This window comes from Gobius niger (genome assembly GCF_951799975.1).
Source record: "Gobius niger genome assembly, chromosome: 18".
Lineage (NCBI taxonomy): Eukaryota > Metazoa > Chordata > Actinopteri > Gobiiformes > Gobiidae > Gobius > Gobius niger.
In genome coordinates, this window is record NC_136869.1 from 29,616,948 (window position 1) to 29,644,411 (window position 27,464).

General features: G+C 44.7%; 1 protein-coding gene across 1 annotated transcript; it reads right to left on the reverse strand.

Moving 5' to 3' along the window:
• Nucleotides 1-3,051: 3,051 nt before the first annotated feature.
• plag1 (pleiomorphic adenoma gene 1) lies at nt 3,052-27,464 on the reverse strand. The gene is made up of 3 exons (XM_079575961.1): nt 27,336-27,464; nt 7,627-7,934; nt 3,052-4,113 (listed from the first exon to the last, which is right to left on the reverse strand). Exons 2-3 carry the CDS (start codon nt 7,857-7,859, stop codon nt 3,060-3,062), a joined length of 1,287 nt encoding a protein of 428 aa, XP_079432087.1. The 5' UTR covers nt 7,860-7,934; nt 27,336-27,464; the 3' UTR covers nt 3,052-3,059.

Below are 27,464 nucleotides of genomic sequence, written 5' to 3' on the forward strand. Positions count from 1 at the left end.
GCGCTCAAACCTACACCAAGTCAGGAGGTGGTGTTCATTATACACCAATTTTAAGTCAACTCTAGACAGTGCTGGAAAACAGCATGAATTGCATTGCCACATTGCATATAATCCTCATTGGTGATTAAAACATGAAACAAGGATACAGTGTTAATATACTGTATATAGGCAGACTTGGATGCATTGACATGCTTTCTCCACGCCACGGGCCCGAGCGCAGAGGCTCAGCCCAGACCAGAGACTCTAGAACCTGGGAAGCGGGCCACATGGTGTTTTTTTGTTTTGTTTTTTTGCACAGAAGACCAAAAGATGGCCTCCCCCGCCTCACCCCCGTGTCCGCTGACGTGTACCGGGACAACAGGACTCCCCTGGGTCTGAGTGAGGCCCTGGTCTGAGTTCTGGCTGGTTTGAGTGCAGTCTGTGGACCGTACACCATGCTCGCGAGTAACCCGGGCATCAAACAAACCAAATCAAAAAGTCTCGCTCAGGGGGGTGATCGAAGCACGTCCCGTAGCAGGACTGTCTTCGGTCCAGACGGGTTCATTAGGTTCCAGTCGGCTGCCAGCTCTGCGTGCACCTGTTCCCTCCTGGAGGAAAGCTCTGCTCTGGCCGAGGGACATGTAGTCCTGCCCGGCTCCAGCGCTGAGTCCATGGAGCTGGCCACAGGTTCAGATCATGGTCCACAGTCTGCTCTGACTATAGCCACACTTTTTTTATGTGGTTTAATTTTATAAACTTTTTATTATTATTACTATTATTTCATTATTATTATTTTAGCTTGGCTTATGTGGTAATGTGGGTTACTGACAGATTCTATAATCTTTCTAATGCGCAAACAGTGTCATAATTGTTGTGCTAAAAACAATTATTTATCCTGGTTAGAGGAATGTTCTTTTTTGCCGTGTTTCGTTCGTGTGTGCCATAAAACCTGTGGGTGAGGCCTCCTGATGCATTCATATTTTATATTCAAATAACGCTGTTTTTTGTGGCCGCATGTATCGCCAGCTGCTTGTGCAGGATGTGAGCGGTGAGCACAGGTTCATAAATGCCACGCCCCCTCTGGTGTCTAACGCAAATACCATTTAGCCTTAATGAACACAGATGTTTGCTCTGGTGAAGAATTTTCACTGTCCAGCACCACATCCTGAAATCCTCCTCATCCTTGGAGCATGGCAGCTCTGATAATAGTCATGCTTTTTATTTTTAAACTTCACTTGTGGTATAACTGTCAGTCCTGCTGTCTAGAAGCAGTACCAGACTGTCTAACAGTCAGTACAGAACATTCAGGGTCCAGCCTCTCCTACATTTGACCTACAGCAGTGGGCGAACGGTACATGACCAACGAGCAGGAACAAGTGGAGCATAGCCCATTGGCTCCAGGAGAAATTGGTGTTGATTTGTGGACTTTTGGTGCACCAACCAAATTGGAACTGTACTGGCATGGAAAGAGCACACCAACCTGCTGAAAGAGCGAGTAGAAACCAGCAAAAGGTGGCGAGTACGGAGCAGGGGTTTGTGGGCTGGACAAGTCTTTGCAGTCAGAGACAGGAGGCTGATATCTGCTCACTGGTCACATCATGGTGCTCATGGACCTCCAGCCTACACAGGGCCAGGGGGGGCATTTCCATTTACAATTTTACTGCAGCTCAAACGACCAGCTCAAAGTCCATCACCGGCGCAGCATAAAGGCAGTCAGGCCGAGGGGGTGGGAGTATTGGGATAGGCCCTGGTGCCCTTCCTCCCTCTGCTGTTGACCTACTGGAGATACACTAAACTATGCCTTTCCTTTGCCTACAGAAACTAACTTTGCCTGACGGATTGTCCATTTTGTTCTTTAGGGCAAAAGTGAAAGAGAGTTCTGTTCCTTTTTTGATCCAGACTCTGTGGGCTGTAGAGATTATTGTTTTGTTTTATTTTTTGCGTCATTTTTCACAGGTTTATTTTATTTGAAATGTTTATCCTACATTGACTATTTTTTCTTGGGAATTCTTTCTGATTAAAAACTAATTTAAGATGAGGTGTGTGATCAGACTTCACTCTGTGGGTGAATGACAAGAGCTCCTCCCCCCGCAGGGCGGAAGCACCCAGGGGAGGGCGGGCGGGTCACTGGAGCGCCTGGTGGAGAATCGGGGTTATGGAGGGTCAGAGGGGTCACTGAAGGGTCAGAGGGGTTATGGAGGGTCAGAGGGGTCACTGAAGGGTCAGAGGGGTTATGGAGGGTCAGAGGGGTTATGGAGGGCCAGAGGGGTTATGGAGGGCCAGAGGGGTTATGGAGGGTCAGAGGGGTTATGGAGGGTCAGAGGGGTTATGGAGGGTCAGAGGGTTCACTGAAGGGTCAGAGGGGTTATGGAGGGTCAGAGGGGTTATGGAGGGTCAGAGGGGTTATGGAGGGTCAGAGGGGTTATGGAGGGTCAGAGGGGTTATGGAGGGTCAGAGGGTTCACTGAAGGGTCAGAGGGGTTATGGAGGGTCAGAGGGGTCACTGAAGGGTCAGAGGGGTTATGGAGGGTCAGAGGGGTCACTGGAGGGCCAGAGGGGTTATGGAGGGTCAGAGGGGTCACTGAAGGGTCAGAGGGGTTATGGAGGGTCAGAGGGGTCACTGGAGGGCCAGAGGGGTTATGGAGGGTCAGAGGGCTTATGGAGGGTCAGAGGGGTCACTGAAGGGTCAGAGGGGCTATGGAGGGTCAGAGGGGCTATGGAGGGTCAGAGGGGTCACTGAAGGGTCAGAGGGGTCACTGAAGGGTCAGAGGGGTTATGGAGGGCCAGAGGGGCTATGGAGGGTCAGAGGGGCTATGGAGGGTCAGAGGGGTCACTGAAGGGTCAGAGGGGTTATGGAGGGTCAGAGGGGTCACTGAAGGGTCAGAGGGGTTATGGAGGGTCAGAGGGGTTATGGAGGGTCAGAGGGCTTATGGAGGGTCAGAGGGGTTATGGAGGGTCAGAGGGGCTATGGAGGGTCAGAGGGGTCACTGAAGGGTCAGAGGGCTTATGGAGGGTCAGAGGGGTTATGGAGGGTCAGAGGGGTCACTGAAGGGTCAGAGGGCTTATGGAGGGTCAGAGGGGTTACTGGAAAGCCTGATGGAAGCGAGGCAGGGTGGGAGTGCTCAGGCTGGACATGAATGGGGGGCTGAGCCCCTGCAGGGAGCTGTCTGGGGCTTCTGAGTCTGGGGGGTCCTCCAGAGGGAGGGGCTCGTCGCTGGACCTGTACCCACCTGCGCCCTCTCCGCTGCCCCCCGCCTGAGCGCTGTACGCCGGCCCATTCAGGGGAAGGAAGTTGAAGAGTTGGGAGAAGTCCATTAAAGTGGAAGCTAATGACTCTCCTGATGTGGCGGCTGTTGGAGAAGACATTTTGGACTCCTGGGGGGGGGGCAGTGGGGCATCTGTGGCAGAGGAGGAGGGTAGTTCCATCAGGTAGTTGTCTAAGTCTCCCTTTAGGCCATGCTCCTGTGAGCAGCTGCTGAATGAGGTAAAACCCAGAGGGTACTTGAGGGAGAAGGGCTGTGTGGTCAGAGGGAAGGGCTCTGAGTCCAGGCTTTGTCCGGAAAAGGCACTGAGCTGGTGGGGCCTCAGGGTGCTCTCGGTAGGAGCATCATACACACTAGGCTCTATCATGTCCGCGGGCTCGCTCTTCACGCGTAGCAGCTCACAGCCGTGGCTCTTCTTCATGTGTCTGGTCAGGTGGTCCTTCCGTCCGAAGCGCTGGGCGCAGTACTGACATAAGAAGTCCTTGCGGCCCGTGTGCACCACCATGTGGCGGCGCACATCTTTGCGTGTGTAGAAGTGGCGCTCACAGTGATCACAGCGATGCTTCTTCTCCTTGGCTCCGGTGGAGGACTTGCCCGCATGGCTCTTCAGGTGCTCCAGCAGCAGGCTGGTGGAAGGCAGCGTCTGCAGACACACCTGGCAGGTCAGGTCTCCGCTGTGCGCCGCGTGCAGGGCCAGGTGACGCTTGTAGCCCAGCTTGGTGTTGTAGCTCTTACCACACTGCTGGCAGCAGAAAGCCTCCTTGTACGGGTCATGGGTGTGCATGTGGTTCTTCAGGTGGTCCTTACGGTGGAACATCTTCTCACAGTACGAACACTTGTGGTTTTTCTCTGGAGAGTGCGTCGCCATATGCCTTCAACACAGACACATTCATTATGTTTCATTGGAAATAAACATTACTTAAGCATGGGCCGGCGCTCGGGGACCCGTCTCCATGATGTGGAGCCAGGCTGGTGGTCAGAAACACCTGGCTGGAGGATTAACCTATTGCACATGTTTTTTATAACCTACCACTTTTTATTTTAATGGTGCCATTTGGCGCATTTTAACAGACCAATAGGTACATGTGTTTTCCCAGCGTCAACTCAAAGAAAATGGCTCAGACCTGGTTTATTTCTGGTTTAGTCCTGGTTTAGACCTGGTTTAGTCTTGGTTTAGACCTGGTTTAGTCTCGGGTACAAAGTCATCTGATTAAGCCTTACATGTGAGGGAGTCAGCAAAGAGAGCCGGTGTAACAGGCCAGAGTATACCCCCATCTGGACTACAGCCGGGGTTAAAGGGGCCTAGGCCATTATACACCCCGGGGTATATTATGGCCTAGGCCATTTCCTACCCCCCCAGGCCAGATTATGCCCCCAATTATAACAGTATCTTAGGGTGATAGAGTGGGTTGTCCTTTAACCGGAAGGTTGGCAGTTCAAATCCATGCTCCTGCAGGTACAGGCTGTTGTTGTGTCCTTGGGCAAGACATTTTGCCTACCTGTGCATGAGTGAGTGAGTGAAGGTAGTGAGTGAATGAGTGAGTGAAGGTAGTGAGTGAGTGAGTGAGTGAGTGAGTGAGTGAGTGAGTGAGTGAGTGAGTGAGTGAGTGAGTGAATGAGTGAGTGAAGGTAGTGAGTGAATGAGTGAGTGAAGGTAGTGAGTGAAGGTAGTGAGTGAAGGTAGTGAGTGAATGAGTGAGTGAAGGTAGTGAGTGAGTGAGTGAGTGAGTGAGTGAATGAGTGAAGGTAGTGAGTGAATGAGTGAGTGAAGGTAGTGAGTGAATGAGTGAGTGAAGGTAGTGAGTGAGTGAGTGAGTGAGTGAGTGAAGGTAGTGAGTGAGTGAGTGAGTGAGTGAATGAATGAGTGAGTGAGTGAATGAAAGTAGTGAGTGAGTGAGTGAGTGAGTGAATGAGTGAATGAATGAGTGAGTGAAAGGAGTGAGTGAGTGAATGAGTGAAAGTAGTGAGTGAGTGAGTGAGTGAATGAGTGACGGTAGTGAGTGAGTGAGTGAATGAATGAATGAGTGAGTGAATGAGTGAGTGAGTGAGTGAATGAGTGAGTGAGTGAAGGTAGTGAGTGAGTGAATGAGTGAGTGAGTGAATGAGTGAAGGTAGTGAGTGAGTGAATGAATGAGTGAGTGAATGAGTGAAAGGAGTGAGTGAGTGAATGAGTGAGTGAGTGAATGAGTGAAAGTAGTGAGTGAGTGAGTGAATGAATGAATGAATGAGTGAGTGAATGAGTGAAAGTAGTGAGTGAGTGAGTGAATGAGTGAGTGAGTGAATGAGTGAAGGTAGTGAGTGAGTGAGTGAATGAGTGAGTGAATGAGTGAATGAATGAGTGAGTGAAAGGAGTGAGTGAGTGAATGAGTGAAAGTAGTGAGTGGAGTGAGTGAATGAGTGAGTGAGTGAATGAGTGACGGTAGTGAGTGAGTGAGTGAATGAATGAGTGAGTGAATGAGTGAGTGAGTGAGTGAATGAGTGAGTGAGTGAAGGTAGTGAGTGAGTGAATGAGTGAGTGAGTGAGTGAATGAGTGAGTGAATGAGTGAGTGAGTGAGTGAATGAGTGAGTGAAGGTAGTGAGTGAGTGAATGAATGAGTGAGTGAATGAGTGAGTGAATGAGTGAGTGAGTAAAGGTAGTGAGTGAGTGAGTGAGTGAGTGAATGAGTGAAAGTAGTGAGTGAGTGAGTGAATGAGTGAGTGAGTGAATGAGTGAAGGTAGTGAGTGAGTGAATGAGTGAGTGAGTGAATGAGTGAAGGTAGTGAGTGAGTGAGTGAGTGAATGAATGAGTGAATGAGTGAAAGGAGTGAGTGAGTGAATGAGTGAGTGAGTGAATGAGTGAAAGTAGTGAGTGAGTGAGTGAATGAATGAATGAGTGAGTGAATGAGTGAAAGTAGTGAGTGAGTGAGTGAATGAGTGAGTGAGTGAATGAGTGAAGGTAGTGAGTGAGTGAGTGAGTGAATGAGTGAGTGAGTGAATGAGTGAAGGTAGTGAGTGAGTGAGTGAATGAATGAGTGAGTGAATGAGTGAAAGGAGTGAGTGAATGAGTGAGTGAGTGAATGAGTGAAGGTAGTGAGTGAGTGAGTGAATGAATGAGTGAGTGAATGAGTGAAAGGAGTGAGTGAGTGAATGAGTGAGTGAGTGAATGAGTGAAAGTAGTGAGTGAGTGAGTGAATGAGTGAGTGAGTGAATGAGTGAAGGTAGTGAGTGAGTGAGTGAATGAGTGAGTGAGTGAATGAGTGAAGGTAGTGAGTGAGTGAGTGAGTGAATGAGTGAATGAGTGAAGGTAGTGAGTGAGTGAGTGAATGAGTGAGTGAGTGAATGAGTGAAGGTAGTGAGTGAGTGAGTGAATGAGTGAATGTAGTGAGTGAGTGAGTGAATGAGTGAGTGAGTGAATGAGTGAAGGTAGTGAGTGAGTGAGTGAATGAGTGAGTGAGTGAGTGAATGAGTGAAGGTAGTGAGTGAGTGAGTGAATGAGTGAGTGAGTGAATGAATGAGTGAGTGAATGAGTGAAAGGAGTGAGTGAGTGAATGAGTGAGTGAATGAGTGAAGGTAGTGAGTGAGTGAGTGAATGAATGAGTGAGTGAAGGTAGTGAGTGAGTGAATGAGTGAATGAATGAGTGAGTGAATGAGTGAATGAATGAGTGAGTGAGGGAATGAGTGAAGGGAGTGAGTGAGTGAGTGAGTGAGTGAATGAATGAATGAGTGAAGGTAGTGAGTACTCACTCACTCACTACCTTCACTCATTCACTCACTCATTTATTCACTCATTTTCTCCGTATGCCCAGGGGCCCCTCAACCTGCTGGGCCCCTGGGCTTAGCCCCTGTAAGCCCCTGCATAAATCTGGCCTTGGGTGCAGGAGGTAAGAGGCTACGATCACACAGATCGGGCACTGCGTAGAGCAGCTTAAAAAGCGCAAACTGCTAAATATTGTCTCGTTCACCCACTGTTTCTTAAACATTACATTAAAGTTTAGAAAATGTAGATAATAAATAATAAATAATGTACATTTGTATAAGTGTAATATGAGCCTTGATACTGAGGAGCAGATGGCGCTCTGAATAAGTCGTTCTCTTCTCAGAGTTTTAACACATTCATGTTCCTTTCATGTTCAGATCATGTTTAGTTTAGATCCATTTATCCTGCAATCTTATTTTTTTGCAAACATAAATAAGATGCAGCCTATATTATATATAGACTATGTAAAGGTCTTTAAAAATGATTATAATAAGAGATGGACGACATCGTCCATCACGATGATTCACTGTAAACATCGTCAACTTCCAATTAAGGGGACAACCCCAGTGAACTCATAAGTGTCAGTGACGATGCTACTGAACGTAGGGCTAATACAGCAACTATCCTATTGACTGTGCAATGAGTACCGTAGCAGCTTGTACTTGGACACAAAGGCCTTGGAGCAGTCGGGATGTGAGCAGCAGTATGGCCTCTCTCCGGTGTGGGAGTAGCAGTGCACCTTCAACTTCTCCAGGCTGTTGAAGGCCTTCTGGCACTGCTGGCAGCAGAAGTTTTTCTTAGGCTTGCCCTCAGCTCTCCGGCGTCTCCCGGTGGACACCTCAAGGACCTGCGGTGGGGGCACCTGAGGTCCGGTGGCCATGACTTCTACTGAAAACCACTACAGAGGAGCGATCTGTCCAGGTTTATCCAGTCAGAGCAGCCCGCAGCCACAGGCCTGAAACACACAAGGTGTTAGAACTAAGACTACTACATATGAGAAGAAAAAGTGATATTTGATGAATGTCTTGATGATTGCCAGAATGATATCAACAATATTTTATGAAATTATTTCTGCACAGTATGTCTAAACACAGATTGTTAGAAGTTTTTTTCAGCAAATGATGTGTAAAAGTGCACAAGAGCTAATAATCAATGGCACAGCGGTTTGGTCGTGTTCCACAAGACAGTCCCGGTGTAACAGGCCAGAGTATACCCCCATCTGGACTACACCCGGGGTTAAAGGGGCCTAGGCCATTTCATACCCCGGGTATAAAATGGCCTTGGCCATAATAGGCCATTTCCTACCCCCCCAGGCCAGATTATACCCCCAATTATAACAGTATCTTAGGGTGATAGAGTGGGTTGTCCTTTAACCGGAAGGTTGGCAGTTCAAATCCATGCTCCTGCAGGTACAGGCTGTTGTTGTGTCCTTGGGCAAGACACTTTGCCTACCTGTGCATGAGTGAGTGAGTGAATGAGTGAAGGTAGTGAGTGAGTGAGTGAGTGAATGAAAGTAGTGAGTGAGTGAATGAGTGAGTGAGTGAATGAGTGAATGAAAGTAGTGACTGAGTGAATGAGTGAGTGAGTGAATGAGTGAGTGAGTGAATGAGTGAGTGCTCACTCACTCATTCACTCACTCACTACTTTCACTCACTCATTCACTCACTCATTCACTCACTCATTCACTCACTCATTCACTCACTCACTACCTTCACTCATTCATTCACTCATTCACTCACTCACTACTTTCACTCACTCATTCACTCATTCACTCACTCACTCATGCACAGGTAGGCAAAGTGTCTTGCCCAAGGACACAACAACAGCCTGTACCTGCAGGAGCATGGATTTGAACTGCCAACCTTCCGGTTAAAGGACAACCCACTCTATCACCCTAAGATACTGTTATAATTGGGGGCATAATCTGGCCTGGGGGGGTAGGAAATGGCCTAGGCCATTTTATACCCGGGGTATGAAATGGCCTAGGCCCCTTTAACCCCGGCTGTAGTCCAGATGGGGGTATACTCTGGCCTGTTACACCGGGTTCTGCATTTTCCACCCTTTCACCACCCTTGTGTACACAAATGTACACACTTTTAAAGCTGCTATAAAAATCTTGATCCTATTTTTTTCATACATCTCATAAATCACTTCTCACCATCTCAAAACTACCAAACGTGCAATTTATTTGTGGGGGTTTAACCCTTTGTTTCAAAACAAAATAAAAACCTTTTTTATAATGATGAATAGTACAGTGCTGTACAAACAGTACAAGCGGTGGAGCTTGGTAGCTTCAATCTTGACCTTGTTTGGAGCTACAGAGGAGAGGAGGAGAGGCTAAATGCTAACGCCGTCTGTGCTGTGTTTACATGACTGAGGACACACGTGAAGACCAGATGATGATACACATGAACTCGTCTAAGCTAAGGTAAGTGTAACGGGTTACTGCCACTTTAAGTTGGGTGTGATTTTCTTTTGTGGGTGTTTCTTTATTTGCAGTGGGCCAATGGCCATGTCTCTTAAGTTAAGTGGGCAGTTAGTAGGGGCGGGACTTTAATCATAAAAACACCTGTGCACCTTTTGTTCTCGCTCATTGTTTTGTTTGGTCTTGTCCACCAGGTCAGTAGCCTCACTCATGCTTGTTCATGAATGAAGATGTATCATTTCTTCATTGTAACATTGCCCTCATTGTTTTGTTTGGTCTTGTCCACCAGGGGTCCAGGCCAGTCTGAGGGCAAGTCGGCTGCTCCGCTGGGACAGCGTGTGGTTGCTGGGGTCATAGCACCTTACCAGCACAGACACCAGGAGCCATGTTGCAGAGTATGCCGACTGTTCAGCCTGGACCCCTGGAAAAGAGCCCTTCACTAAGCCCATTAAAAGCTCCTCCTACTCCCCAAAACCAACACTAGCTGAAACCCATTCGACTTATCTGCTCCTCTCCATCAATTTTAGACTTTTATATTTGTACGAAATAAACAAACCTAAACTTTGTCTTGGTCACCCTGGTGATCGGAACATAGGGGGCGTTACATAAGAACACATCTCGGTATGTAAAAATGTTGGCCTTTTCCTTTAACCTTTAAGGGGTCAACCGTTAGATCTCTATGCAGTTAGTGAACTAGAGCTTCAGCAGCATTTGCCCAATTCGACTGTCCTTAACCCAGGTTGGAAAACACAGGGGAAGTGACATCACCGACAGCTGTTTCTTTACATCTTCTTCTTTAAGGTTATTGGTGGACTGCAGGCCAAACAAAAGTGCATCCTGCCATCTGCTCTATTGCGTATACAACAACAAACAGTCGGGAAAAAAGAATTTGGCTGAAATCCAATAGAAAGTATATGGGGAACTGACCAAATACTTTTTTCCCCACTGTAGTGCCCAAATAAAGACATTAAAGTCTCAGTCTAAATGATCCTTCACATTTCCCTTCAGTGTTATTCTATCTCAACAGCTGCTTCATAAAGCTACATCACCCATAGTATTGGACTAGAAAGATGTATATATATATATATATATATATATATATATATATATATATATATATATATATATATAAACTGCAGCCACTGACTTTAACGGACGAACATGAACCACAATAAAGAGATGAAGCCACACAGAAAACAGACCATGATAAAGGCTGTTTCAGACTGACCTTCCACACAGACATAAACAACACTCTGATCGAATCCTGTCCTTTGGTTCATCAGAGAGAAGCATTAAAGGAATAGGCCACCGTTTTTACATACTAAGATATGTTCTTAGCTCACTTTAGTCGAGTTAATATATCCCCGTCTGGTCTTTGTCCGTGCGCTCTGTCACGCAAACGGAGCACATACGCAGCCTCTCCCACATGTCACATAGCTCCGAAAAAGCTCACGATAGAAGCTACCAAGCTCTTCCACGTGTTCCCTATTTAAATAAAGTTACGTGAAGTGTTTTCATGCGAAGTATATTTACCCAGAAATGTAGCATGTCGATTTTATAAGCAAATAAAAAGGGGGACTATATTGTGAGGCGTAATGATACGAGGAGCACAGCGTCCGCGTAGTAACTCCTAAAGACTTCCCCCGCTCACTTCCGTCAATAACCTTTAGGAGTTACTGCGCGGACGTTTTACTCCTCGTATCATTACGCCTCACAATATAGTCCCCCTTTTTATTTGCTTATAAAATCGACATGCTACATTTATGGGTAAATATACTTCGCATGAAAACACTTCACGTAACTTTATTTAAATAGGGAACACGTGGAAGAGCTTGGTAGCTTCTATCGTGAGCTTTTTTGGAGCTATATGACATGTGGGAGAGGCTGCGTATGTGTGAGCGCACGGACAAAGACCAGACGGGGATATATTAACACGTCTAAGGCTAGGTAAGAACATATCTTCGTATATAAAAACGGTGGCCTATTTCTTTAACACACAGTGAGGTCACTAACACAGTGAGGTCACTAACACACAGTGAGGTCATTAACACAGTGAGGTCACTAACACACAGTGAGGTCACTAACACACAGTGAGGTCATTAACACAGTGAGGTCACTAACACACAGCGAGGTCACTAACACACAGTGAGGTCATTAACACAGTGAGGTCACTAACACACAGCGAGGTCACTAACACACAGTGAGGTCACTAACACACAGTGAGGTCACTAACACACAGTGAGGTCATTAACACACAGTGAGGTCACTAACACACAGTGAGGTCACTAACACACAGTGAGGTCATTAACACACAGTGAGGTCATTAACACAGTGAGGTCACTAACACACAGTGAGGTCATTAGCACACAGTGAGGTCATTAACACACAGTGAGGTCACTAACACACAGTGAGGTCATTAGCACACAGTGAGGTCATTAACACACAGTGAGGTCATTAACACACAGTGAGGTCATTAACACACAGTGAGGTCACTAACACACAGTGAGGTCATGAACACACAGTGAGGTCACTAACACACAGTGAGGTCACTAACACACAGTGAGGTCATTAACACACAGTGAGGTCACTAACACACAGTGAGGTCACTAACACACAGTGAGGTCACTAACACACAGTGAGGTCACTAACACACAGTGAGGTCATTATCACACAGTGAGGTCACTAACACACAGTGAGGTCACTAACACACAGTGAGGTCACTAACACACCGTGAGGTCATTATCACACAGTGAGGTCATTATCACACCGTGAGGTCATTATCACACAGTGAGGTCATTAACACACCGTGAGGTCATTATCACACAGTGAGGTCATTATCACACAGTGAGGTCATTATCACACAGTGAGGTCATTATCACACCGTGAGGTCATTATCACACAGTGAGGTCATTATCACACAGTGAGGTCACTAACACACAGTGAGGTCATTATCACACAGTGAGGTCACTAACCCACAGTGAGGTCACTAACCCACAGTGAGGTCACTAACACACAGTGAGGTCACTAACACAGTGAGGTCACTAACACACAGTGAGGTCACTAACACACAGTGAGGTCATTATCACACAGTGAGGTCACTAACCCACAGTGAGGTCACTAACACACAGTGAGGTCACTAACACACCGTGAGGTCATTATCACACAGTGAGGTCACTAACACACAGTGAGGTCACTAACACACAGTGAGGTCACTAACACACAGTGAGGTCACTAACACACAGTGAGGTCACTAACACACAGTGAGGTCATTAACACACAGTGAAGTCATTAACACAGTGAGGTCACTAACACCCAGTGAGGTCATCAACACACCGTGAGGTCATTAACACAGTGAGGTCACTAACACACAGTGAGGTCATTAACACAAAGTGAAGTCACTAACACACAGTGAGGTCACTAACACACAGTGAGGTCATTATCACACAGTGAGGTCATTATCACACAGTGAGGTCATTAACACAAAGTGAGGTCACTAACACACAGTGAGGTCACTAACACACAGTGAGGTCACTAACACACAGTGAGGTCATTAACACAAAGTGAAGTCACTAACACACCGTGAGGTCATTATCACACAGTGAGGTCATTATCACACAGTGAGGTCATTATCACACAGTGAGGTCATTAACACACAGTGAGGTCACTAACACACAGTGAGGTCACTAACACACAGTGAGGTCATTAACACACAGTGAGGTCATTAACACACCGTGAGGTCATTATCACACAGTGAGGTCATTATCACACAGTGAGGTCATTATCACACAGTGAGGTCATTATCACACAGTGAGGTCACTAACCCACAGTGAGGTCACTAACACACAGTGAGGTCACTAACACACCGTGAGGTCATTATCACACAGTGAGGTCATTATCACACAGTGAGGTCATTAACACACAGTGAGGTCACTAACACACAGTGAGGTCACTAACACACAGTGAGGTCACTAACACACAGTGAGGTCATCAACACACAGTGAGGTCATTAACACAGTGAGGTCACTGACACACAGTGAGGTCATTAACACACAGTGAGGTCACTAACACAGTGAGGTCATTAACACACAGTGAGGTCACTAACACACAGTGAGGTCACTAACACACAGTGAGGTCACTAACACACAGTGAGGTCACTAACACAGTGAGGTCATTAACACACAGTGAGGTCACTAACACACAGTGAGGTCACTGACACACAGTGAGGTCATTAACACACAGTGAGGTCACTAACACAGTGAGGTCATTAACAAACAGTGAGGTCACTAACACACAGTGAGGTCATCAACACACAGTGAGGTCATTAACACAGTGAGGTCACTGACACACAGTGAGGTCATTAACACACAGTGAGGTCACTAACACAGTGAGGTCATTATCACACAGTGAGGTCACTAACACACAGTGAGGTCATTAACACAGTGAGGTCACTAACACACAGTGAGGTCACTAACACACAGTGAGGTCATTAACACAGTGAGGTCACTAACACACAGCGAGGTCACTAACACACAGTGAGGTCATTAACACAGTGAGGTCACTAACACACAGCGAGGTCACTAACACACAGTGAGGTCACTAACACACAGTGAGGTCACTAACACACAGTGAGGTCACTAACACACAGTGAGGTCACTAACACACAGTGAGGTCATTATCACACAGTGAGGTCACTAACACACAATGAGGTCATTATCACACAGTGAGGTCACTAACACACAGTGAGGTCATTAACACACAGTGAAGTCATTAACACAGTGAGGTCATTAACACACAGTGAGGTCACTAACACACAGTGAGGTCACTATCACACAGTGAGGTCATTAACACACAGTGAGGTCACTAACACACAGTGAGGTCACTAACACACAGTGAGGTCACTAACACACAGTGAGGTCATTATCACACAGTGAGGTCACTAACACACAGTGAGGTCACTAACACACAGTGAGGTCATTAACACACAGTGAAGTAATTAACACAGTGAGGTCACTAACACACAGTGAGGTCATCAACACACAGTGAGGTCATTAACACAGAGTGAGGTCATTAACACACAGGGAGGTCACTAACACACAGTGAGGTCATTAACACACAGTGAGGTCATTAACACACAGTGAGGTCATTAACACACAGTGAGGTCATTAACACACAGTGAGGTCATTAACACAGTGAGGTCACTAACACACCGTGAGGTCATTAGCATAGAGTGAGGTCATTAATACACAGGGAGGTCATTAATACAGTGAGGTCACTAACACACAGTGAGGTCATTAACACACAGTGAGGTCACTATCACAAAGTGAAGTCATTAACACACAGTGAGGTCACTAACACACAGTGAGGTCATTAACACACAGTGAGGTCATTAACACAGTGAGGTCACTAACACACCGTGAGGTCATTAACACAGAGTGAGGTCATTAACACACAGGGAGGTCATTAATACAGTGAGGTCACTAACACACAGTGAGGTCATTAACACACAGTGAGGTCACTAACACACAGTGAGGTCACTAACACACAGCGAGGTCACTAACACACAGTGAGGTCACTAACACACAGTGAGGTCATTAACACAGTGAGGTCACTAACACACAGTGAGGTCACTAACACACAGTGAGGTCATTAACACACAGTGAGGTCACTAACACACAGTGAGGTCATTAACACACAGTGAGGTCATCAACACACAGTGAGGTCACAAACACACAGTGAGGTCATCAACACACAGTGAGGTCACTAACACACAGTGAGGTCATTAACACACAGTGAAGTAATTAACACAGTGAGGTCATTAACACACAGTGAAGTAATTAACAGTGAGGTCACTAACACACAGTGAGGTCATCAACACACAGTGAGCTCATTAACACAGAGTGAGGTCACTAACACACAGTGAGGTCATTAACACAGTGAGGTCACTAACACACAGTGAGGTCACTAACACACAGTGAGGTCATTAATACAGTGAGGTCACTAACACACAGTGAGGTCACTAACACACAGTGAGGTCACTAACACACAGTGAGGTCATTAACACACAGTGAGGTCATTAACACACAGTGAGGTCACTAACACACAGTGAGGTCATTAACACACAGTGAGGTCATTAACACAGTGAGGTCACTAACACACCGTGAGGTCATTAACATAGAGTGAGGTCATTAATACACAGGGAGGTCATTAATACAGTGAGGTCACTAACACACAGTGAGGTCACTATCACAAAGTGAAGTCATTAACACACAGTGAGGTCATTAACACACAGTGAGGTCATTAACACAGTGAGGTCACTAACACACCGTGAGGTCATTAACACAGAGTGAGGTCATTAACACACAGGGAGGTCATTAATACAGTGAGGTCACTAACACACAGTGAGGTCATTAACCCACAGTGAGGTCATTATCACACAGTGAGGTCACTAACACACAGTGAGGTCATTAACACACAGTGAGGTCACTAACACACAGTGAGGTCACTAACACACAGCGAGGTCACTAACACACAGTGAGGTCACTAACACACAGTGAGGTCATTAACACAGTGAGGTCACTAACACACAGTGAGGTCACTAACACACAGTGAGGTCATTAACACACAGTGAGGTCACTAACACACAGTGAGGTCATTAACACACAGTGAGGTCATCAACACACAGTGAGGTCACAAACACACAGTGAGGTCATCAACACACAGTGAGGTCACAAACACACAGTGAGGTCACTAACACACAGTGAGGTCATTAACACATAGTGAAATCATTAACACACAGTGAGGTCACTAACACAGTGAGGTCACTAACACACAGTGAGGTCACTAACACACAGTGAGGTCATTAACACACAGTGAGGTCATTAACACATAGTGAAATCATTAACACGCAGTGAGGCCACTAACACAGTGAGGTCACTAACACACAGTGAGGTCACTAACACACAGTGAGGTCATTAACACACAGTGAGGTCACTAACACACAGTGAGGTCATTAACACACAGTGAGGTCATTAACACACAGTGAGGTCACTAACACACAGTGAGGTCATTAACCCACAGTGAGGTCACTAACACACAGTGAGGTCATTAACAAACAGTGAGGTCACTAACACACAGCGAGGTCACTAACACACAGTGAGGTCATTAACCCACAGTGAGGTCACTAACACACAGTGAGGTCATTAACCCACAGTGAGGTCACTAACACACAGTGAGGTCATTAACACACAGTGAGGTCACTAACACACAGTGAGGTCATTAACACACAGTGAGGTCATCAACACACAGTGAGGTCATTAACACACAGTGAGGTCATTAACACACAGTGAGGTCACTAACACAGTGAGGTCACTAACACACAGTGAGGTCACTAACCCACAGTGAGGTCACTAACACACAGTGAGGTCATTAACACACAGTGAGGTCATTAACACACAGTGAGGTCATTAACACACAATTATTCAACAGTTATTTTGTCACTTGTGTAAAGTTTGGCTCGTGCAGAATTTTTATTTTGTTTTTATTATTAAAACTGCGCCTGTAAGGGCCAGATCTTGTGGTTCATAGCGCAGGCTGTAGAGCAGACGGTGGCGCTCCTTACAATCTTCAGTGTCATACCTGATGCACGAAGTGGGCAGGACTGGAGGGGGGGACAGACTCGAATTGCGATGTTGTGGTGCCGCCCCCTCCCCATGCTTTCCCAGACCGGGGAAGGCGGTGGTTTGCGAGGGGGCGATGCAGCGTGCAATGTTTAATAAAGATTAAAGAAATAAAAGTGTCCCTCCGCGGCTGCAGATCCAAGCTGAGCGGGCGGGACAGAGAGGCAGCAGCCTCGCGTTGGACACCGTTCGAATGCACAAAGTTATGAAATGTACAGGATTTAATTGATCAGAAACTGTCATATCGGCAGCAGAGGAGTTGCAGAGTCATGCAGCAGTTGCAAGAAAGATGTGGCGTATTGGAACATTTGCGCTACAGCTGCAGGATTCTTGGAGCGGCTGAATTTGAAAAAAAAAGTTGCTCTGCGCCCTGTAAAATGCGCTTCTTTCTTCAGGACTGAGCTGTGGCTGCACAAGGAGCATCATCAGGAGGTAAAGGCTGACACACTATGGAAATGTCTCCTTAAAACTCAGATCAGACGTGGTGTTGTGGCACTTGAAGGCAAGTGTGGTTTATTTATGGAAAACTGTTGTTTTGGTGTTAGAGGTGTGCACGTTCAGCTACTGCATCAAAGTAGGCCCACGCTCAAACAGAACGGCAGCGCGATGTAAAGAGGAACATAATGTGAAGATTGCCACAGAAGAGTAGCACAGGTGATTCTTGTAATGAACCACGCCTCAGTCGGCCTCTTTTTCTTAAATAACGCCCTCTCCCTAGTGGCGCCACCTTGAGCGCAAAACCTGTGCCACATCCAAGATCGTGCGTGCTCCACGTTGCATTTAGAGTTGCGCACGGACTGTGCCAGTCACAAGATCTGGCCCTTAAAATCTTACGTTTTATTGCTGAAAAGTCCCAGGTTCTGCCATGGCCCCGTTATATTCTAATGGGGAAATACCTTAATTTTATTTATCTGCCAACAATAGAGCTCCACAGTCCCACCCACTCCCGGTCAAGTGTCGGGTCCGACACAAAAAACGTATGTTTAGCATTGACTTTTTGAAAAAGTCCATTATTAAAAGTTTAATGGCACGACTCCTGCTAGTCAGCTATGTGCTAAATACCGACACTTGCACGGGTATTTTACAAGAAACAAACAATACTTGAAAATAAGACAAAATTACTTTTAAAATGTTGCAGTTCAAAACATTTTAGACAAATCTTCATTTTTACCCTTTATGTTTCATGTCCGTGAGTTAGCACATAGCTGATTAACCGACGCCGTGATGTCAAACTCTTAATAATAATGCATGGGATTTTTTTTTTTTTACATGGGAGTGGGTGGGAATGTGGAGCTCTATAGGGACAAGGTCCAAACTGAAAAAATACAGTAAGAATGTCAAATCTGACTCTTGTTCTTCAAAATGTAATGCTGACATTATAAAATGCATGACTTTTATCTCACAAGATTTCTATGGACAGTGCACGTGCACATGTATCAGAAAACAAACATTGTAATTGGACAGTGAAGCAAAGCGCACTCCCCCAAAGTGCGCGGAGCGCACAAAAACGAACGCGAAGCGCTCCCCTCCTTTCAAACACTCACTAACGCACTCTTCTCTTCATGTATAATGCAAAAATCAACATTGTAATTGTACAGAGCCCATAAAAATCACTGGCGACTGGTCACTGACGGACACAAAGTGCCCGTCAGCACTAAATTATTAATATTTCCAAATGATGTCGGCCATTTTGGATGACAGCCCGCGAAGCAGGAATACGCCTCTATTTTTCACTTCGTACAAAATCTAGCTCCTCCTAGAGCGTTTATCGGAACGAGCTAATTTTGGGTGGAAAATAGTCTTGAGAAGTAGAACTTTAAAAGTTATCCAAATTACTTTTCTAAGTTTTACAGTTCTTATGCTCTCATTCGGCAAAATTCACATTTGGCCCAATTTTGATCATTTTTTGTCGGGTGTTAAAGTCACAGTCCTAAACACTGTCATTAGGCAAAAGTCAAATTTGGCACGATAGCGCCCCCTATAGGAATTATATGGTGAGTACAAATTTTAGTTTTATGAAAATTTAAATAATTTGGCACAAAATTCTATTTAGTCGCTCCAATCAGAAAAGTCAATCACACCTATGCCATATTTTTCACGGCGTTGCCTCAGCGATGACCAGAATGTCCCATTTTGTTCTAATGGGTTAGAACAAGCACATGTTGCTGGACTCCATAATCCAGCAACATGTGCTTTCTTTATCTCCTCCGAGAACTAGGAACCAAAGGTTATCCAAAGTACTTGGATAAACTAAGTATTTTCAACCCTAAGTAAAATTTAAAAATATGCTTCAGTTTGCAGATATAGTGTGATACAAATTCATACACCACACTCCAAATTATTATGCAAATTGTATTTCAGTATCAAAAAGGTAAATGAAAAAAGTTTTAATGAAACTCATGGATGTTTTTTTTTTCAGGTTTAAGCCCAGTTAAGGGGAAAAACTACTGAAAAAGGGTGTTCCACATTATTAAGCAGATCATCATTTTCAAGCAATAAGGGAAAGAAAAAGGATCTCTCTGCTGATGAAAAGCATGAAATAGTTGAATGTATTGTATCTAGGTATGAAAACCTTCGATATTTCATGAAGCGTAATCATCATACTGATAGGAGATTTGTGGCTGTTTCAGAGCACACATCGGTTTGTGCAGATAAATGCACAATGAGGATGTTTTCTGCCAGACAAATACATCAGATTAAGAGAGCAGCAGCTACAAAGCAGCAGACAGGTATTTGAAGCTTCTGGTGCCTTTGGAGTGTCCCGAACATCAAGGTGTAGGACCCTCCAGAGGCTGCAGTTGTGCATAAACCTTCTATCCGGCCTCCCCTAAACTGTTCATTGAAGCTGATGAACAGAAACGGCTGCAGTGGCTCAGAAATACATGAAGACTCATTTTCAAACAGTCTTGTTCACTGATGAGCCCTGGATGGTCAGATGGATGGAGTAGTGGATGGTTGGTGAATGGCCACCATGTCCCAACAAGGCTGTGACGTCAGTAAGGAGGGGGCGGAGTCATGTTTTGGGCCAGAATCATGGAGAGAGAGCTGGTCGGCCCCATTAGGCCCTTTTAGGATCCCTGAAGGTGTGAAAATGACCTCTTTCTGACTGAACACTTTCTTCTATGCTACAAAAAGAAGAGCCGTGTTTTCCCGAACAAAATCATCTTCATCATGACAACGCACCATGTCCTGCTGCAAAGAAAACCTCTGCATCACTGGCTGCTATGGGCATAAAAGGAGAGAAACTCATGATGTGGACCCCCTCCTCCCCTGACCTCAGCCCTATTGAGAACCTTTGGAGCCTCAATAACACAAACATCTATGTGGGTGGGAGGCAGTTGTCATCCAAACAGCAGCTCTGGGAGGTTATTCTGACATCCTGCAAACAAATCCAAGCAGAAACTGTCCAAAAACTCACAAGTTTAATGGATTTAAGAATTTTGAAGCTGCTCAAAGAAGGGCTCCCATGTCAAAATATAACTTGACCTGTTAAGATGTTTATGATTGAAATCTTTTGATTTCAGTAAATATGACCTCCTAATGCTGCAAATTCAACAAATGACCATTTTCAGAGTACAGAAGACGACTCGAATACCCTCATTGAAGATGGACAACTCCTGTACGACTGAGAGCTTACACAGTAAATCAGACCTGCATTAAATGAAAGCTTGAACCGTTCATTGACTTTGATTCCTTTTTTCAAGGAAATTAACTGTGACAATGTGCAGGGCAGGTTGTCACAATGCTATAAACCTTAGCAACATTTTGGTTTGTTTGGATAAAAGGACAACATTACTTTTAAAACAGTCACAATGCAATGCCATATGTGTTTATAGCACTAATTTGAACTAGCTTTTTGCTAAATGCTCTATGAGCATTTTGCAAAATTCACCAAATCAATCACACATGTGCCTCTATAACAGCTCAATAAAGTGATCATAAAAACAGAAAAAGTGTCCCACCATTAATGCCCCATGTGGCAAACAACCCCCCAGTCTGTGCAACAACTAACCCAAACAATGTAAGCGATCAAAAAAATGGCTTTAGCATGTTTGCTCGAATATGGCTGAAATAAATCTCTGTCTTTCAGATCAGTCTTTTGGTTATGGCACTAACAAAAGTTCTCACTACAAAAATAATCTAGACAAAAGGTTTGGGGAATTGCATAAAAACAATTCCGATGTGTCCTCATGTCTTCAGTCCAAATGAGAAAAGTATTATTGTAATAGAAGAATACCAATATACATATTATACATCAGTACCAGCATATAGTGCCCTCTAGTGTGGCTAAATAAAGCAATGTGACAGTTTCCCAAAGCAAATAAAATCAAAAGGGTAAAAATATAGCTGCAAGCGGCGATTATCGGCCCCTTGCCGACCGCCCTGCCCCCTTTGTCTCCCTCAATCTAAATTTACGGTATTGTTACTGCCTTTATGTTTGTTTTTTAAGTTTTTTCCCTAGGGTCTTAGTTTTAGGATTTTTGGAATGCACTAATGTGCCCTCTCGGTATCTGACAAAGTTTTTTGTCAGAAAAAAACAAAACAGTTTTTTACAATACTGAGAACTCTGCTCTTAATTTATACATTATACAGAGAAAAATGTGAACACCGCATTCCAAATTATTATGCAAATGACATTTTTCTCAAATGAAAGTCTTTAACTGGTCGAGGATCATTTAAATGTGGTTGAAAAAATCTCCCAGTGAAAACAGTATTTATTTTAAAAATAAATATAGTAAAAAAAATCAAAATCCACTGTTCCAAATTATTATGCAACTCATCGTTTCAGTACATTTTAAAGCTTGTAATTAATTATGGTCATTTGTTGAATTTGTAGCATTAGGAGGACATATTTACTGAAATCAAATCCTATTTCAATCAAAAACATCTCAATAGGTCAAGTTATATTGTACCATAGGACCTTCTTAAATCCATTAAACTTGTGAGTTTTTGGACAGTTTCTGCTTGGATTTCTTTGCAGGATGTTAGAATAACCTCCCAGAGCTGCTGTTTGGATGAAAACTGCCTCCCACCCTCATAGAATTTTTTTTGTTGAGGCTCCAAAGGTTCTCAATAGGGCTGAGGTCAGGGGAGGAGGGGGTCCACATCATGAGTTTCTCTCCTTTTATGCCCATATCAGCCAGTGATGCAGAGGTTTTCTTTACAGCAGGACATGGTGCGTTGTCATGATGAAGATGATCTTGTTCGGGAAAACACGGCTCTTCTTTTTGTAGCACAGAAGACAGTGGTCAGTCAGAAACTCCACATATTTTTCAAAGGTCATTTTCACACCTTCAGGGAGCCGCAAAGGGCCTAAAGGGGCCGACCAGCTCTCTCACCATGATTCTGGCCGAAAACATGACTCCGCCCCCTCCTTACTGACGTCACAGCCTTGTTGGGACATTGTGGCCATTCACCAACTATCCACTACTCCATCCATCTGACCATCCAGGGTCACACGGCCTCATCAGTGAACAAGACTGTTTGAAAATGAGTCCTCATGTATTTCTGAGCCACTGCAGCCATTTCTGCTTCAGCTTCAATGAACAGTTTAGGGGAGGCCCGGATAGAAGGTTTATGCACAACTGCAGCCTCTGGAGGGTCCTACACCTTCATGTTCGGGAGACTCCAGAGGCACCAGCAGCTTCAAATACCTGTCTGCTGCTTTGTAGCTGCTGTTCTATTAATCTGATGTGTTTGTCTGGCAGAAACCGTCCATATTGTGCCTTTATCTGCACAAACCTGTGTGTGTCTGAATCATCCACAAATCTCTGATCAGTTCGATGATTACGCTTAATCTTTCATGAAATATCGAAGGTTTTCATACCTAGACCAAGATATTCAACTATTTCACGCTTTTCATCAGCAAAGAGACCTTTTTCTTTCCCATCTTGCTTGAAAATGATGATCTGCATAATAAAGTGGAACATCCTTTTTCAGTAGTTTTTCCCCTTAACTGGGCTTAACCTGAAAACTAATCATCCCAGGTCTCTGAGATTAATGTCAGTGATTCATAGAGCCCCAAGACACGATACCATCCATGAGTTTCATTGAAACTTTTTTTTTTTTTTTTACCTTTTTGTTACTGAAATATAATTTGCATAATAATTTGGAGCGTGGTGTATGAATTTGTATCACACTTTATCTACAAACTGAAGCATATTTTAAAATTTTACTTAGGGTTGAAAATACTTAGTTTATCCAAGTACTTTGGATAACCTTTGGTTCCTCACTTCTCTAGATCTTCTTCACCAGGTTTTCCTCAGAGGAGATAGAAAAAGCACATGTTGCTGAATTATGGAGTTGAACATTTTTCCATCAGAATAAAATGGGACATTCTGGTCATCGCTACGGCAACACCGTGAAAAATATGACATAGGTGTGATTGACTTTTCTGATCGGAGCGACCAAATAGACTTTTGTGCCAAATTATTTAAATGTTCGTAAAACTAAAATTTGTACTCAGCATATAATTCCTATAGGGGGCGCTATCGCGCCAAATTTGAATTTTGCCTAATGAGAGTGTTTAGGACTGTAACTTTAACACCCGACAAAAAAATGATCAAAATTGGGCTTCATATTTATTGTTCCATTTATTGTTTGCGAAAAATTGTCCAGTTTGCGGCTTCGCCGCATAAAAACCGCAAAAGTTAGAAAAATAATTTGGATAACTCTTAAAGTTCTATTTCTCAAGATTATTTTCCACCCAAAATTAGCTCGTTCCGATAAACGGTCTAGGAGGAGATAGATTTTGTACGAAGTGAAAAATAGAGGCAGATTCCCGCTTAGCGGGCTTTCATCCAAAATGGCCGACATCCAATATGGCCGACGGCTTTGCCTAGTAAAAGGTGTGTTTAAGATGAGCGAGGCGCTGCGGGCGAGCGGTGCATGCCGGTCAGAATCGCTCTGACGCCACCTGTGCGACGGTGCGACCAGTCGCCCATTAACTTTTATGGGCTCTGTACAATTACAATGTTGATTTTTGCATTATATATGTATGTGCACGGGACGTGCACGACAAGAAGAGTGTATTAGTGAGTGTGTGAGAGGAGGGGAGCGCTTTGCGCTCGTTTTCTGTGCGCTCCGCGCACTTTGGGGAAGTATACGATTACAAGAGGCCCTTCGCCAGCCCTGATGGCGCTCGGGCCTAATAACAATAACGCCTCCCGCGGGAGGTGTTCCAGGCATGTCCTAGTGGGACAAGGCCTCGTGGAAGACCCAGGACACGCTGGTGGGGCTATGTCTCCGAGCTGGCCTGGTGTCGCCTCGGGGTCCCCCCAGAACAGCTGGAGGAGGTGTGTGTGGATCGGGAAGTTTGGGCATCTCTGCTGAGACTGCTGCCCCCGCGACCCGGCCCCGGATAAAGCGGAAGAAAATTGATGGATGGTTACAGGTAATGTTTAGGTCTCTGTCATACAGTCACATTCACATGTACAGGCCTGTCATACAGTCACATTCACATATACAGGCCTGTCATACAGTCACATTCACATATACAGGCCTGTCATACAGTCACATTCACATATACAGGCCTGTCATACAGTCATAATAACAAATACAGGCCTGTCATACAGTCACATTCATATGTACAGGCCTGTCATACAGTCATAATAACAAATACAGGCCTGTCATACAGTCACATTCATATGTACAGGCCTGTCATACAGTCATATTAACAAATACAGGCCTGTCATACAGTCATATTAACAAATACAGGCCTGTCATACAGTTACATTCACATATACAGGCCTGTCATACAGTCATATTCATATATACAGGCCTGTCATACAGTTACATTCACATATACAGGCCTGTCATACAGTCACATTCACATGTACATGCCTGTCATACAGTTACATTCACATATACAGGCCTGTCATACAGTCACATTCACATATACAGGCCTGTCATACAGTCACATTCACATATACAGGCCTGTCATACAGTCATATTCATATATACAGGCCTGTCATACAGTCACATTCATATGTACAGGCCTGTCATACAGTCATATTAACAAATACAGGCCTGTCATACAGTCACATTCATATATACAGGCCTGTCATACAGTCACATTCACATGTACAGGCCTGTCATACAGTCATATTCATATATACAGGCCTCTAATACAGTCATATTAACAAATACAGGCCTGTCATACAGTCACATTCACATATACAGGCCTGTCATACAGTCATATTCACATATACAGGCCTGTCATACAGTCATATTCATATATACAGGCCTGTCATACAGTCATATTCATATATACAGGCCTCTAATACAGTCATATTAACAAATACAGGCCTGTCATACAGTCATATTCACATGTACAGGCCTGTCATACAGTCATATTCACATGTACAGGCCTGTCATACAGTCATATTAACAAATACAGGCCTGTCATACAGTCACATTCACATGTACAGGCCTGTCATACAGTCACATTCACATATACAGGCCTGTCATACAGTCACATTCATATGTACAGGCCTGTCATACAGTCATATTCATATATACAGGCCTGTCATACAGTCACATTCACATGTACAGGCCTGTCATACAGTCATATTAACAAATACAGGCCTGTCATACAGTCATATTCATATATACAGGCCTGTCATACAGTCATATTCACATATACAGGCCTGTCATACAGTCACATTCACATATACAGGCCTGTCATACAGTCACATTCACATGTACAGGCCTGTCATACAGTCATATTAACAAATACAGGCCTGTCATATTATATTTACACGTGCAGTAACCTGCAGGTTCCCTCCAGCTACACCCACTCTGCACATGCGTGGCAAAAGGAGCCTCAAACTCAAGAGGATACACATTCTCATGTTGAAAACATAGTCTGGGTAATAGACATTAATCCTGCACTGAAACATGCAGAACTAGTCCAGATGGTCAAAGGACTTAATCAGGTTGTACAGTTTTCTTTGAGCTCTTGGGTAGCCGAACTGAAAAGACAACATTACTCAAACATTTATGAACAGAACAAAACAAATCCAGCTCGGTTTATCATGAGGCACATCATTATATTATGCAGAAATGCTGAAACAAGTGAGACTGGCAGAATGCGGCTCTTTTACAGCCCCACTGTACAGCATTTCATCCAATAAATAGGAAAAATATACAAGCATCTATGTTTTTACTACAGATACCTAATTCTTAAAAAATTGACAAGCATTTGCTTTGAGTGGCTCAACTCTCCTCAGACCTTAAAGTTACAACTTTAACAGACACGTCTCCAGCTTATCTCCATGGAGAAGTGGCAGCACAGAACTATATTACTGAATGATTGTTATGCAACATTATGGATGACACAATCTCCATATCACAAACTCACTCAGAGGTCTTCCATCTGACTGAGATTGACTTTCTTTTGCTAAGACAGTCTACAAACAAATAAACAAAATACACTTGGGGACTGTGTTGGTCCTGATTTAGCGTTTTGTTCAGAGAAATTGCTTTCATTTTTGGGGTAGAGAAACTTATCGAAGCATGACCAACTGTGATGAAATATTTAGTCAAATACAGCAATGAAATTGTTATTACGAAATTAATTATTCTAATTATTTTATATTTGTAAGCGTTTTATTTCTTAGTCTCTCGTGTGAACATAGGCTCTAACTCCGCATTGAGGCTCTCGCCATCAGATCAGGGAGTCTGCCCTGCGCTCCTGCCCAGGTTACAGGGTCCGCCGCAGGCAATATCACACAAAAAGTTGACAATTAGCGCCGCTATCTCTGCCTCCATTTTGATGTTTGACGACAGTGAAGCTGCGTGTGTGCGTGTGTCATGTGCGCCGCGATGCCCACACAGCAGCACCCGCGGACGGCTGCATGTGCCCATCAGCCCGGCTCCTAACGACCTGACATGGAAACGTCCCTCAAACATGCTGTCAGAGCGGCTGTCACGCCGTGCACAGCTCATGTCGTGGCGGCGCGGTGCCCTCGCCATGCCGTTGTTATTGCGCTCAGTTCCAAATAAAGTTGTGGCCAAACTTTGGCCACTTTATCCGCCTGCCTGAGCTCCGCCGAGTGTCAGAACGTTCCCGGGGTCCCGACAAGAGCGAACACCCGAGGACTGCTGCCTTCCCCGGGCTTTGTCACAGCTCTGCAACTCAGTCCTGATTAACACCAACTTTTCCCCGCTCACCCCTCTCTCTCCTAATTGAAACAACCCCGATATTTTAATTCAAATAGCGCGTAACCGCGCACCAAATTTGCGTCAAACTTACCCCGGGAGCTTTAACATCGTTTCGGTCGAGTTTTTCTGAGCTTTCAACTATTTTCCGAATTTTTAATAATTTTTTTCTCATATTTTTTGCGAGACGCGGCGGGCCTGAAAATTGTTTGCTTTCCCCTCT

Coding starts and splice junctions, on each gene's coding strand:
- plag1 (XM_079575961.1), bottom strand. CDS start 7,859: ATGGCCACCGGACCTCAGGTGCCCCCACCGCAGGTCCTTGAGGTGTCC. Junction 4,114..7,626: donor TCCAAGTACAAGCTGCTACG/GTACTCATTGCA, acceptor TCTGTGTTGAAG/GCATATGGCGACGCACTCTC.